Here is a 13437-nt window from a genome sequence, read left to right as displayed (position 1 = left end):
GCTTTTTTTTTTTTTTTTTGCAGCAAGCTGCAAATTTCTTATTAAACTTCAGGTGCTGTTACAACTTCTATTCTGGTGTGATATTTCTGTCATTTAGTTTCTGTACTATCCATGCTGCAGCTCACCTCTGAGCATGGATGAACCGCTTCATCAGACTCATCCTGCTCTGCAGTTGACCAAGTTTGCTTTCTTGTTCCACAGGGCTTCTGACCTTTGCTTTGGAAAGGCACTTGTATGCTTCTGCCAGTGCTCTGTGGGCTTTTTCATAGTTCTGATACTCATCGATTTCTACCTGCAAGAGGAGAGAGCAGATGGTCTTGCTCCAGAGCCAATAAACCAAACACCTTCAGCAGCCATAGAAAGGGCAGTACCTGAGCACATGCATCATAGAAACCTGCCAGGAGGTCAAGGGCCCCTCCTTTGGTGTAGAAGCTGATGATATTCGCAATAATCTTTGCGTCCTTGCACCAATCCAGTGACTGCAGGTAGTTGGCTGCCATGATATAAATTTCTCTCTGTCTGGAAACTCCCGCAAAGAAGATAATTTTCTCAGTATCTCCAGATTTCAGTAATGCCCTCATAGCCTGGCAAGGGAAAGAGTGGCACAGAGGGAGAGAGGGAAAATACAAAATGCAAAAACACCATCAAGATGGCTCAGAAGTTTCATCTGGGTAGCTACTGTAGGAAGTCTGCTTCAAGGTTTACTTTTCAAAACACCCTCGTTTTGAGGCTCTCCAGGCTGACCTTTAATTTGTTTCCTGCTTGTGTGTATTTCTTGGTGGCAATGTGGTAGTTGCCTTGTCTCATGCAGCAGTCAGCAATTTGCTCCAGCAGCTCTCTCCGGGACTCCTCAGAGAGATCCTGGGATTCCTTGGAGACTGTCATCTTCTCAGCCAGCTCCTCGGTGATGGTTAGATTCTGCTCCAGGCAGAGCTGCAGAGCTTCGTGGTACTGATGGGAGCAAGAGAATAATGAGATGTTGTAAACACTACCATGATACCTCACATTTGCTTGTGGAGTAACCTACAGAAATCCGCTAGAAACACAAGTATCTGAGGATGCTCTGTCTGGAACTGGGCTGTAGTTACATGTCAACATCAGCCCCTGTTCAGGCACACACTGTCCCATTTGTTTGCTAAGAAGAACATGTTTGTTCTTCCATGACAACACTGCTCTCACACAAGTGTGCCATAAAGATTCAGCCATTTTGATGCTGAACATGAGGTTTTCAGAGACATAAAAGTCAGGTTTGTTAGGCACGATCAATAGTAACATTTCCAGCAAATACAATTAATTGAAAAATTTTGTTAAATATTTTGGTACTTCCCATATAGGAACAAATTCTGAGTAGGCTATACAAAAGCTTGTAGTCCAGAAAAGGGCTATGGTACCCTTGCAAAGTGTAGAAGAAAGCCAGCCATAGGAGCTTGTTAAAGAGGAGGGAGCACAGAATGGTCTGGTGCCCAGCATTTTGGCAAGGCTGAGCTGCCAGTGCCTCTGAATCACTGGCTTAGGAGGAATCTTGAAACTTTACAAATGTCTCTTGTATCTGTTTATCTGCACAGATGAATGGCTGTGTGCAGGTACACACCTGTTGTGCTCCTTTACCTGTGCAGAGGGGACCAGAGGGCTCAGCTCACCTTCTTGGCTGTGAGCAGCAGCTCCATTGCCTTCTCATACTGAGCATGTTCAATGAAGAAGCCGGAGCAGCGGGCGAGCAGGGCTGGGTCGGATTTCTCATCCAGGTCCTCAGCAATGAGCTGCAGGGCCCCGAACTGCTGCGTGGCAAAGGCCAGCTCCAGGGCTTTGGAGAAGTGTCCTGCCTGCAAAATTAGGAATGAGGCTTCAAAGACTAGAATGAGCACTACAGAGCCAGTTCACAGGACACCCTGCTTAATAAAGCATTACTCACCATGAAAAAATTATAAATAAGCAGGACCACAGCGGATTTACAATTCCTCTGCTGTAGGAACTGCTTCAGAGTAAAGTTTGGGAGTTTTTACTAAAAAACATTTACCTTGTGGTATAACATAACAGCTCTGTCCATTTGATCCCCCTTTTCCTCATAATAGCAGGCTGCCTCTATCATGTCTTCTGGTGAGCTCAGGAGAGCCAGGTTCATCAGCTGATCATTTAAATTATTCGCCTGTTCAGAAGCAAAGGTTTGGCTCTGAGTGTGCACACAAAAATTTCGTAATTCCAACTTCTGACAAGCCTGTATCTTTATGCTGTCCCATAGTTCCAAACTCTCACCCCCTTCTGTGTAAAACCTCTACAATCCAAGTGATCTTCAGCTTTGATTATGATTATTTCTTTCAGGGATTTTCTGATGAGCTGTTTAAGAAAATACATTTCCAAACCACCAAGGCTTTATTGATCCACCTTTAGCAGAAACCAGGAGCAGCTTCATCATGGGCTGTTCAAGAGCAGGCAGTGTCTCATGGGACACAACAGGCACAAACACCCTGTACTCCCAGAGGGCAGAAGGCTGTGCTGGTGTGGGCACGCGGCGCCTCTCGGCGTACCTTGCACAAGCGGATGGCGTTGTTGAACGCCTGGGCCCGGCTGTAGAAGTGCACGGCCTGCTTGATGTCCTCCTGACTCTCGTACTGGCGTGCCAGGTGATAGGAGGCTGCCCCATTCCCCGTTTCATTTGCTATTTCAGCAGCCTGCAGAGGGAATTGTACAGCTTTACTTCATGTCCATGCTCCTCCCAGGACTGAGAGCTCTGGAAGCAGATGGAAGCAGGCTGCCTTACCTTCTCAATGTTGCCTTGAAAGCAGTGAACACGGACTAGGGAAAAATAATCCTGAGCCAGTTCATAGTATTTTAATGCGGACTCCATGTCTGATTGGCTCTCCAAGTACTGTGCCCACCACTTCCACAGGCTCCTGGAAAAGCAACAATATTAACTGCAGCAATGAGAAATGACAGATGCTGTTTGTCACTGCTAGAGAGCTTGAACTAAAGACTTAACACACTTCTTAGTGTGTTCATGATTTACCCCAACCCAAGTGTGACACTCCCAAGATGTGCACTATACCAGAAGTCAGCCTGGATAACAATGTGGCAGTTACTATGCAAGTGCAGCATAAACCTGAAAAGCTGTTGGAGGGTCATAGTGGATAAGGCAGGGGCTGAATGAGACTGAGAATATTCACACTCTGTCATCCTTGCACTCATCACAAATTGTATGTCAGATCTGACAGCCCGTGTAGAAGGAACAAGCATAGCACTGACTTGTCTTTCGTCTTGTTGATGTAGTTCTCCAGTGCTTGTAAGTCTTCAGAGAGCATTCGAGGTACCTCAAACCTGTGTGTGTCTGACTTTTCATAGCTGTAGAGAAGAACATATTAGATGTGAGATGACAGCCTCCTTATTAGCTCTCTATTAATCTATTTAATCTTGTTTGCCAGCCAAACAACAGACAACACTGGCAACAACTGCTTCAGCTGTGTAAGTTCACTGTACGACCAGTTGCAGTCCACCAGCACCATCAAAAATTAAAAGTTCAGTGGTACTGCCAGGCACTTGGAATCAGGGAGGAGTGATCTTCACAGCACACAAAATACTTTAAAAGTGCCAGTGATGGCCCAAAGAAGTATTCCAGAAAGTTCCCCAAGCATCAAGCACACCTGTCTGGACAGGTCACAAATGGCCCAGGCTCCACATTGTACCCACTGCAGTATCAGCCTCTGCCACTGCTGAGAGGTCACTGCCCTTCCCCAGCACCCACATCTCCTAACCCCACTGCCCACCATGACCAGCAGTGGGTCTGCCTGAGCACAGCAGAGTTCTGCTGTGATTCTGAACAGAATTGACCTTATCGGATGATGATGGGAACTTTTCATATTGGAAAACTCATATAAAAACAAGATCTCAAACAAGAAATACAAGACATCAAAAATACTCTCCCCTAACTTGTCATGGGACTTGGCAGTCACAGGAGAGGATCAGCCACCAGAAGCAACCAAATCAAACTCAATTCTGCTCCAGAATTTGTGTCTGGGACTCTCGGGGAAAGGCAAATAATTGGTTTTTTCATGGAAAAGGAAGGAAAAGATGGCAGTGGTCTTCCAGAGACAAACATAGGACTGGATATGAGTGGGTTTTCTCTGCTGGCCCAGACAGACTTTTGACTTTTTAAGACACTACACATTATTTGCATGGGAGGGTGCTGGGAGGTTTCACTGGGAATGCTTTCACTCTATGAGATAGAAGGCACCAGAAACAGGAAAAGACTTTAATTAATTTTTACTGGTCATGATCAAACATCCTCCTTCACCCATCTTCACAGGAAAAAGAGGCTCCCAGCCCCCCAGCTTACACCCAGCTGCTGCTTACTGGGTGAGTGCCAGGCTCTGCTGCCCGGTTGCCTCCAGGTGCTTGGCGTAGTTGTAGTGGGTGGTGCGCAGGTGAACCCGGTCGTGAGCCTCGGCCGTCTCGATGGCCTTCTGCCACTGGTTGGAGGCCTGGTAGAACTTGTTCAAGAGGTCATAGCGTCTGCAATCCTTGTACAGCCGCTCTGCGTCCTCCTGGGGGAGAGGAACACCCAAAATGCCGTCAGCCCTGACCACGCTGCATGTCAGTCACACCGGCACTTCTCGGAGCAGTTTATTAGTGCAGGGCATTGCAATGCAATTAAAGCAACAATCGATCGGTCAGAGGGTTTAACCAACTAAATATACATGGCCTAGGATAGCATGTTTTTGGGAAACAGGATGGTCATGTAAAAATAAGGAAAGCATTCAGACCCTGACATTTATTGTACAGGATTGCCTGAGAGGGAGGGGAGTGACCCAAACAAGTCATCAATGATCAAATACTGTCATCAGGAGTGTGAATCACCAAAAATGGAGACATGCTTAGGTGGGGGTACAGCTGCCGATCATGCTGCCCACCCAGGGGGGGGCTTAGGAGAGGATCCTGGCACTCAGGGTTTGAGAATTAAGGTGTTGCAAGCCAGGGAACCCCTGTGGCCTCCCAGCAGATCTCAGAGGTAGCAATGCTGTTTGTGGACAACTGAGCTCCATTCCTGGGAATAAATGTTAGTAATTTATTGCAGAATTAGAACAGGAGGGTTTTGCTGGTGCTGACGCAAGGGCGGGCAAATTTGGAACTATTATTTTTATTCTCTGAGAGGTTCTAACTCCTGTGGAAGGAGCACTTTCCTGCTCCACCCAACTGCTGTCCAGCTGAACACTATATTTAGTAAATTAAGATTATCTGTCCAAGACAGAAAAATGCTTTTTGTCTCTTATTGTTTCAAATTTAAAAAAGCACAGAAAGTGGAAAAGGAAGATGCCTGCCCTAAGACTCTGTACAAGATGGAAAAAAGCAGTAGAACTGCGTTTGTTTTGCTGCAGTTACCTTCCACCTCTCCGAACAGATCTAAATATCCAAGAGAAGCAGTGCTGACACTTTTCAGCCTCATAGTTTTCTCTGCCAGGAAGCCTTTACAAACATTTAGTTTAAATTTTCCTTTTTTCCTTACCTTTTACTCAGTATAGTTCCTCTCTGTCTCTTTCTTTCTCTCATACTCATCAGGTAACTATAGATTACTAAATACCTTTTCAAGCCAAATTTTAATTATTTGACCATTTTCAAGACTTCCTTTTCTGTGAAATCTTTCTAAGAGCTGAGAAATTTGCATTGGTTTTGTCTGAAGCTTTTCCAGTTCATCAACTATTTTTTCTGTAATGAGATACTTAAAGGCTGGAGGTCATCATTCCAGCTGTAGCTGCCCTGAATACACAGATAGGAGTTACCAAATCCAGGCCCCAGGATTTGGCATCTCCTCAAACATGGCCCCAAACTGATTTTTGCTGTCATAGCACCTTGCTATTTTTTATCTAATTCAGTATTTCCTATAGACTGTGGGTTATTTCATAAATTCTTTTTCAGTTTTTCCCTCTGACAGATAATATGTCTGGATCTCTTACGGTTCCCAAATGAAAAATTTCTGGCTTTCTTATGGATCATTGCTAAAGGTATTGAATTAGTCGAATACTAATTCCTCTCTAACCAACATCAGTCAATTTTCAATCCATATGACAATGCTGGCCTCAAATTCAGCTTAGATCTCAGTTCTATTGGCAGTCAAGGGGAATGAAGACAGACATGAGACACAAGGTCCACATTGGGGTGTATCTGCTGCCAGGTTGGGCTCCAGGTGGTGGAACCACCAGATCTTGTCCTCTGTCTGAGCTGGATGCAGCCAAGTTCCTGCTCACACAGTGGGAGAAGTCAGGATAGAAATCTGGGTGACTAGGCATCCCTGGGACAGTACAGGCAATGAATGTGACTGACCAGAGCTCTCCAGCCCTACAGGAAAAGTCTATTTTCCCTAAACTCCTTCAACAACCTCAGGTCAGCCCTCACTCTGAGACAGCACACAGCTCTAGCCTTTCACTCTAGAAACAAGTAAGTTCAAATTGGAACTTGCATTCCATACCAGAACTTAAATATCAGAGCTCCATATCAGAGGTTAAAACATGTTTGTTGAAACATTTTAACTATAATAAAATACAGCCTTTTTTAAATCCAGTGAAACCTAGCTTGGAAGAGGCTTATGCCCCAAAAAAGCAGATTTTTGTTAAATGTTTCACACATAAAACAATCTTTAAAATATGTTTTCTTTAGTCAGCAGTTTCTTTCACTGAGTGATTTTTCAGAGTCTGATAGAAACCATTCACAGCTTGGCTGTGGGATTTACCAGCATGCCCAGCTGGATGGCCAGCACAGCCACCCTGGCCTTCTGCTCTGGCTCTTGCTCAGCCTCCCGCAGTGCCTTGGCTCCTCTGGCATGACCCATGTGCCCCAGGCAAATTTTGGCAACATCAAGCCTCTGAGTCTTCACACACATGCGAGCCATGTTCTCCCAGACAGCCTCACTGCAGGAAACAGGAGAGAAAAGGAGAGCTGTTATTGTGTCACCTGGAAGGCAAGTGAGGTGTGAGGAGGGAGAGTGTGAAAGGGGAAACCATCAGCACATTGGGAATGGGGTGACTGTAACAGAGACTCCAGCTGTGTCAAGATCAAAGAGGAACAGAAGCAGGCTCACACACAAAGGTCACTTTTTGAGCTAAATGACCCCAACCTTAAGGAAATATTGTGGACTTTGATTTACACCAATGTCTAAACAACAGCAATTACACATCTACTCTGGAGACAGGCTGTGAGAGTTGGGGATGTTCAGCCTGGAGAAGAGAAGGCTCTGAGGAGAACTTAAGAGCATCTTCCAGTGCCTAAAGGAGCTCCAGGAGAGCTGGAGAGGGAGTTGGGATGAGGGCCTGGAGGGACAGGACAAGGGGGAATGGCTTTAAATTGCAAAAGCGGTGATTCAGATTGGAAGAAATTCTTTCCTATGAGGGTGGGTTGCCCAGAGCAGCTGTGGCTGCCCCATCCCTGGAAACGTTCAAGGCCAGTTTGGACAGGACTTGGAGCAACCTGGGAATAGTGGGCATGTCTGCCCAAAGCAGGGGTGGGTAGAACTAGATGGTCTTTAAGGTCCCTTCCAACCCAAACCAGTCCATGTTTGCATGTATATAAACATTTATCATGTGCCTATCCTGCTGTAGCTGCAACCTGTAGACAGTCACAACTCCCACACTGATGTTCAGAAATCAAAATTTAAATTACAAAAACGTTTTAACCTACACTGGAAATCTCCTGTTGCAGTCTGGAGTAGTTTAAATACTGAACAACTACTGCGAGTACAATTGTTGTACCCAGTTATAGGGAATGATGTGTAGAAAAATTACCTAACAACCATGTTCTAATTTAAAACTTGCATAAAACAGACAAAAAGAAAAGCTTTGTAATGCTCAGAACAAGAACTCAGGGCTATGAGCTTGGAGTTAACACTGCAAAGTGCCCTGCCCAGGTAAAGCAGGATGGGCTGAGGACCATGCTCCCAGCTGGAATGGTTGGCAGAATTGCTTAGCAGAAGGAGCACAACAGAATTGACCATCACAGAGTGGGACAAGCAAATATTTTCACAGATTCTATTCACTTTTGAGACTCTTCAAAATTTCATGCAGTACGTTTGACTAATAAAAACCACGAGCATTCAAAATAAGGTTTTTTTCAGTGTCACCCTCAGCAGTGGTACAGTCTGTGCAGTTCTCAGGCACCAACACAGCACAAAGGAAAGATCTAAATTCTAAAAGCAAGGAAAAAATGAGAAAATAATAGAATAGAATAGAATGACACTTTATGACCAGCCAACAAATTCCCTTCCAGTTTTGCTATGATTAAAATGTTTTTCTGTTTCCAGTGGCTGTGAGAAAGCCCTGCATACACAGGAGAAAGTGACCAACTGGGAAACAGTGGAACAGGTGAGCCATGACGTGCTCATACACTAAGAAAAGGCACAGGAAAAATTCTTTGCGTAATTTAGTTAAGAATTAGAGCATCTTTTACTTGCAGTCCAACTCACATGAAGGTTTCGGATATTAATCAATATAAGTAGTACAGACTTCACTGAGACAAACGGTATGGAAAAAATAAGAAAGGAATGAAAATGTTAAATCAGGGCAAATTTCAGAAAGATCAAAAGTGTTTCTGGTTTAGAAAAGCAAAATGCATGTCTGAGTGCCACCTTTCTTACAACTGAGTGCTATTCAAGCATAGCCTCCTCATGCTCTTCTCCCACATGTCCAAGCTCCCCAGCCAAGGAGTCTAAAGGAATATTGAAATAAAGCATGGTCATTTCAGACCTGGAAGGGCCTGACAGAAACCAATACCACTCAATACAAAAATGCTGCCTTGTGTCATCAGATGTAACATTCCTAATTTCTGAAAAGTTGGAACAGTTTTCTCTTTTATTCCAGACACTATCTCTATCTGGAATTGGGAAAAGTTGGAAAAACACCTTTAAACAACATTGACACGATCAACATGATGTTAGTTATGGTCACCTGGCTTTGACCAACACAGCCATCGGAGTTCTGTCCTTAGGAAAAGCTGCTCGAGGCTGTGCCTGGGCACAGCTGTTCTTCACAAGACTTGAGGAGAAGTGCATTTCCCAAGCTCTGCAGTGTGCCAGAAGAAGCTGCCAACAGCCAGCTGGCTTGGGGTGAAGGAACACACGTCTGTGCGGGGCTTTGTCAAGCTGACTAACAGTGAGTTTCTGAAAGGAAATCAAAGTCTTTCTTTTTCAGAGCTCTGACAGCTCTCAACTCCCTCCATGCAGGAAGATGAGAGTTCATGGGCTCAAACAGGCGAGCAGATGAGATTCTTATTTAGAGTACAGGGAGTGGAAACTTTTGAGAGGAAACAGACTACACAGTGTATTTTAAAGTAGAAAGTTAGAAGATAACAGTGTGCAGAGAGTCATAGCAGGATTTAGGAGATGTTGCTCATCATCTCTCAGCTGTTCTATGCTTTCCTGGATGGCAACATCTCCTGCCAATGTCAAAATTCAGCAGGAGCTCCTGCCCCTAGGACTCCTCTTTGGGAGCTCTTGCCCCACACACCTGCCTGTGGGCCACATAGGCACCCAGGTACCTCTGCCCTGAGGAGCTCGAGTTTTGCCATCCCACCTCTTTCTCCTACACTCCAAACCATTTGCAAAATGAACCTGAGAGTCTTGAGCCATGGATATGCTGCAGGCAGCAACAAACACAGAGGGAGAAACATCTGCAGTCAATGTGCTTTGCAGTTGGATTTATTCCAGCAGACACTGCCTTCTCCCACCCTGGCTGGGCAGGGGATAAGCACACCAGGCTCAAACTGCACCAAAGACACTGAATTTGGGACTGTTCACAGCAGAGCACATCTTGCATGGACTCACCCAGCACAGAGACCACAGCAAGAGATGAGAGGGACAGCAAAGAAAGGTGTCCCTGCCCATGGCAGAGGGTTGGTGCTAGTTGGTCCTCAAGGTCTTTTTCAACCCAAACCATTCCATGATTCTAAGATTCTGAGAGACATGATCAGAGCAGCTCACCAGCACAAGAACCCATGGCAGGTGAGACCACTGACTCCCTCTGACCATTCCTTCTCCTGCTTCCACCCTGCCGAAACAACTGAAGGAGTGTTTTACCCAAGGAATCCAGCCTTGCTCTGCCCAGAGCAGTTCCCACACTCCACTCGGTTTGCTTAGCAGCTGCACAGGCAAGAACAACAGCCATGGTCCCCATGGACCTGCAGCAGACACTGGTTCTTTCCAGTAGACACATCCTTCACAAGAGGGTCAGTGCTCAGATGAGGTACATGGAGAGGAAAGGGGAGGGGATCCTGGCAGCACCCACAATCCACTTCCATTTCTTTCTTCATTTCACGAACACCAACCTCAGCCATGAGATGCAGAACCTCCCCTGGCAGGCACACACCTCCAGCACCAGGGCAAGTTATGCTGCCCCTCAGAAATGTGGGCACATGGATGTGGGTCTGGTGAAGCAACAAAAAACAGGAGGTGCAGAACAGGTTCACTTAAATCCCAGGGAAAACCACAGTTTATCTCCCAACAGCTGCCAGTGCAGTAAGAAAGCTGAATCTTTCCATGCATCCCTAAAAGGCAGCAACTCTACTTTCCAGGCCTGGCCCTGCTGTCCATATAAAAATGCCTAGTAATATTTTTCCCTGCCCCCAACTGTGACTCCAGGAATTTCCTGTTCTCCCCCTCCTCCTCTTTTCACCACCCTGAAAAGCCTCTCACATCTGTACTTCATCATCTGAAGCTGGAAATGTAATGAAGCCCAGGCAGAGCAGCAGTGGGAGCAGAGCCATGGCAAGGCATCCCCAGCAGGGAGGGACACCCTGCTCCACCCTGCGCTCCCGGCTCCAGGCCACATCCACCGCACCAGGCACTGGGGAAGCACACACTGATGCCTCTTAAGAGTGGACACAAATCTTACCACATATTTGATGAAAGTTTCCTCGCTTTGTATCTGACCTTTCACATCTGTTTTTCTGTGGAACATCCACAGTCCTCACAAACCCTTCTGTTCCCATATATTTTTCATTGCCTAAAGCACTGAAGTTTAAAGAAAAAATGGAATATTATTTAGAAGGGCTGGAGATTTTTATGTCTGAAGCATCTCACTGAAAAACCTTTTCTCCCTCTATTTAATGGGCTATATTTGGAATATGAACATTGATCAGGATAAAAAAAAAATCTCTTTTCAATTTGGGTCCCACTTTGTCGAACTGGACCCTATAAAATACACATTATATATAACAAATTATTATTGCATCCTATAATGTTATATTCTAGATAATCACAGAACCACAGAATAGTTTGGGTAGGAAGGGACATTAAAAAACATCTTTTTCCAAACCCCTGCCATGGGCAGGGATGTCTTCCACTAGACTGGAAAACTCTAAGGACTTGAGAAAATGAGGTTTTAGCTGATGTAGCTAAATTAGGTTTGATGCTTTTAAAATAAAATGCCTTTATGGGATCCTGGTTATAACCTTCCGTGGGGCTAAAAGACAACAAGAAATTCAAGTAATACATGAAAAGTTGTAACAGTTCAATGAGACTCTTGATAGTGTTAATGATATTATATGAGCTACTCTAAGAAAAGTCAGGCATTTTTCATGCATGATCCAAGCACTGAAAGCTGATGAGGCTACTCCTAAAAACTCTTCCCTGAATGAAACATATAATTTTGATAAAGCAGCTTCACATAATGGATCTATAATATCCCACTGAATACACAGCTTTGTTCCAAGCTTACCCTCATCAAACCAACACCAAGAGATTGCTCCATGTGGCTTGTATGACACAAACCCCTGTGCCCCACAGAATGCTGTGAGTGCTGCGAAATGCACATCCTGCTGCCTGTTTGCCAGCAAAGAAGCATTCACTAAGGCAGTTTTTTATTAAGGATCAGGATTCCCATACTGTTTAAATTGGATTTTAGGGAAAATTTCTTCATGGAAAGAGTGGTTGGGCACTGGCACAGCTGCCTAGGGCAGTGGTGGAGTCACCATCCCTGGAATGATTTAAAAGCTGCGTGGATGTAGCATTTGGGGACATGAGTTTGTGGTTGGACTTGATCTTTTCCAACCTTTATGATTTTATGACTAGACTGATTTGTTCAGCCTTTGTAAAATATAATTGCTATTGTTTTTATTGTTACATGAGAAGGAAGCTTGGACCCCCCTGAAAATACACACTCAGACGTCATCAAATCACAAAAATCAAATGGGGGGAGGCAGAAGCAGGTGTGTGACATTTCCCTAAAGGTAAATCTCTCCTGGCATTATCTACATGTAAACATCATCTGCCTTGCTGCTGAATGCCTGGCTCAAAATAAACACAGAATAATAATAACAAGTAATCCAAGGGTTTTAAAATATGCAAAAACAGTCATTGCTGGTAGAAAATTTATTTGAAGAATGGCAAACACTGGTGTGCTTATACTGGAAGTTCTAAAACCAGAAATGTACAGAAACATGATCAGTCACAGGGAAAAAGAGAAACCAAAGATGCTACAGTGCTCTCAAGGGATGAAGATGCTCAAAGTATTTAATTTGTTTAAAAGATTAAAAACTATCAGAGCACACAGAGGAGGACTGAGTTCATAGCCAGGCTAGTACATTCAACTTCAGTACCTGAAAACTATTTATAAGAGCATATCAGCTTTATTGGAATCCCCCCCCCCCCCCTTCTCTCACCAAGTCTTGAAAAGAAAATGTTGCCTTGCAAAAAATTTCAGACCAGTCTCTTTCTGTGTATTGGGTCAGGGCAGATCAGTTGGTGAGGGGCAAAGCCTCTTGTCTTGGTAAGATGGAGGCACTATAAAATTAAATCAGTTTGTAATCTAACGGACTGATTACTGATGTGAAATCCTGTGCCAGCCCCTCAGGTGTGGTGGTGCCCGGCAAGGCAGGTCAGTGCCACGTCTCAGAGCTGAGCGGATGCGGTGCCTTGAGTGCAGTGTGTACAAGGCAATGCTACACTCGTGCGGTGTTTGTGCAGCCTGAACACTGTGCCAGGCTCAGCTCAGGAGGGGAATAACCCCAGGCAGTACCACCCGGCTGCAGGGCAGTGCCCACCAGAGTCTCTGTCCTCCTCCCGGTGCTGCCGAGGCAGCCGATGGGAACAGCAAAGAGCCGTATGGAGCGCCAGTCTGGGCAAGACCGCTCTGGAAACATCCAAGTTCAAGAACAGTTTGGAATGCCCTCAGAACTCTCGTTAACGGGTTTATCAGAGAAGCCACCCGCCCTGTGGCAGTGCAGCCCGTACCGAGCTGTCAGCAGGACGATCCCACACGGCAGCAGGGCCTGCACGGCCTGGGCACCGAGCGGGGCGGGCAGCCGCCCTCGAGGCTCTGCGGGGCCCTCACGGCGCCCAGCACGCCGGGCCTTGGGCTCGCCATGCGCTGAGTCCCAACCTCACTCACGGCCCAACACTTGCCCTCTGCCTTTGCAGACACCCCCAGATTGGGTTGTTACCGGGTTGAGAGTCTCGAGATTTTATAC

At 45.5% G+C, this 13437-nt stretch overlaps 1 protein-coding gene across 1 annotated transcript in view; it reads right to left on the bottom strand.

Moving 5' to 3' along the window:
• The window catches only part of IFT140 (intraflagellar transport 140), an 83091-nt gene that overhangs the window by 1943 nt on the left and 67711 nt on the right, over window positions 1–13437 (bottom strand). The window contains exons 19-28 of the mRNA XM_058816382.1: window positions 6716–6893; window positions 4345–4535; window positions 3241–3336; window positions 2759–2891; window positions 2526–2669; window positions 2018–2146; window positions 1641–1823; window positions 745–951; window positions 372–584; window positions 126–292 (exon numbers count right to left, since the gene is read on the bottom strand). Coding sequence (XP_058672365.1) covers window positions 126–292; window positions 372–584; window positions 745–951; window positions 1641–1823; window positions 2018–2146; window positions 2526–2669; window positions 2759–2891; window positions 3241–3336; window positions 4345–4535; window positions 6716–6893 — 1641 coding nt within the window. The remainder of the gene's footprint in view (window positions 1–125; window positions 293–371; window positions 585–744; window positions 952–1640; window positions 1824–2017; window positions 2147–2525; window positions 2670–2758; window positions 2892–3240; window positions 3337–4344; window positions 4536–6715; window positions 6894–13437) is intronic.

Source organism: Ammospiza caudacuta, chromosome 17, assembly GCF_027887145.1.
Source record: "Ammospiza caudacuta isolate bAmmCau1 chromosome 17, bAmmCau1.pri, whole genome shotgun sequence".
Classification (NCBI taxonomy): Eukaryota; Metazoa; Chordata; class Aves; order Passeriformes; family Passerellidae; genus Ammospiza; species Ammospiza caudacuta.
This window is presented reverse-complemented; position numbering and strand designations above follow the sequence as displayed.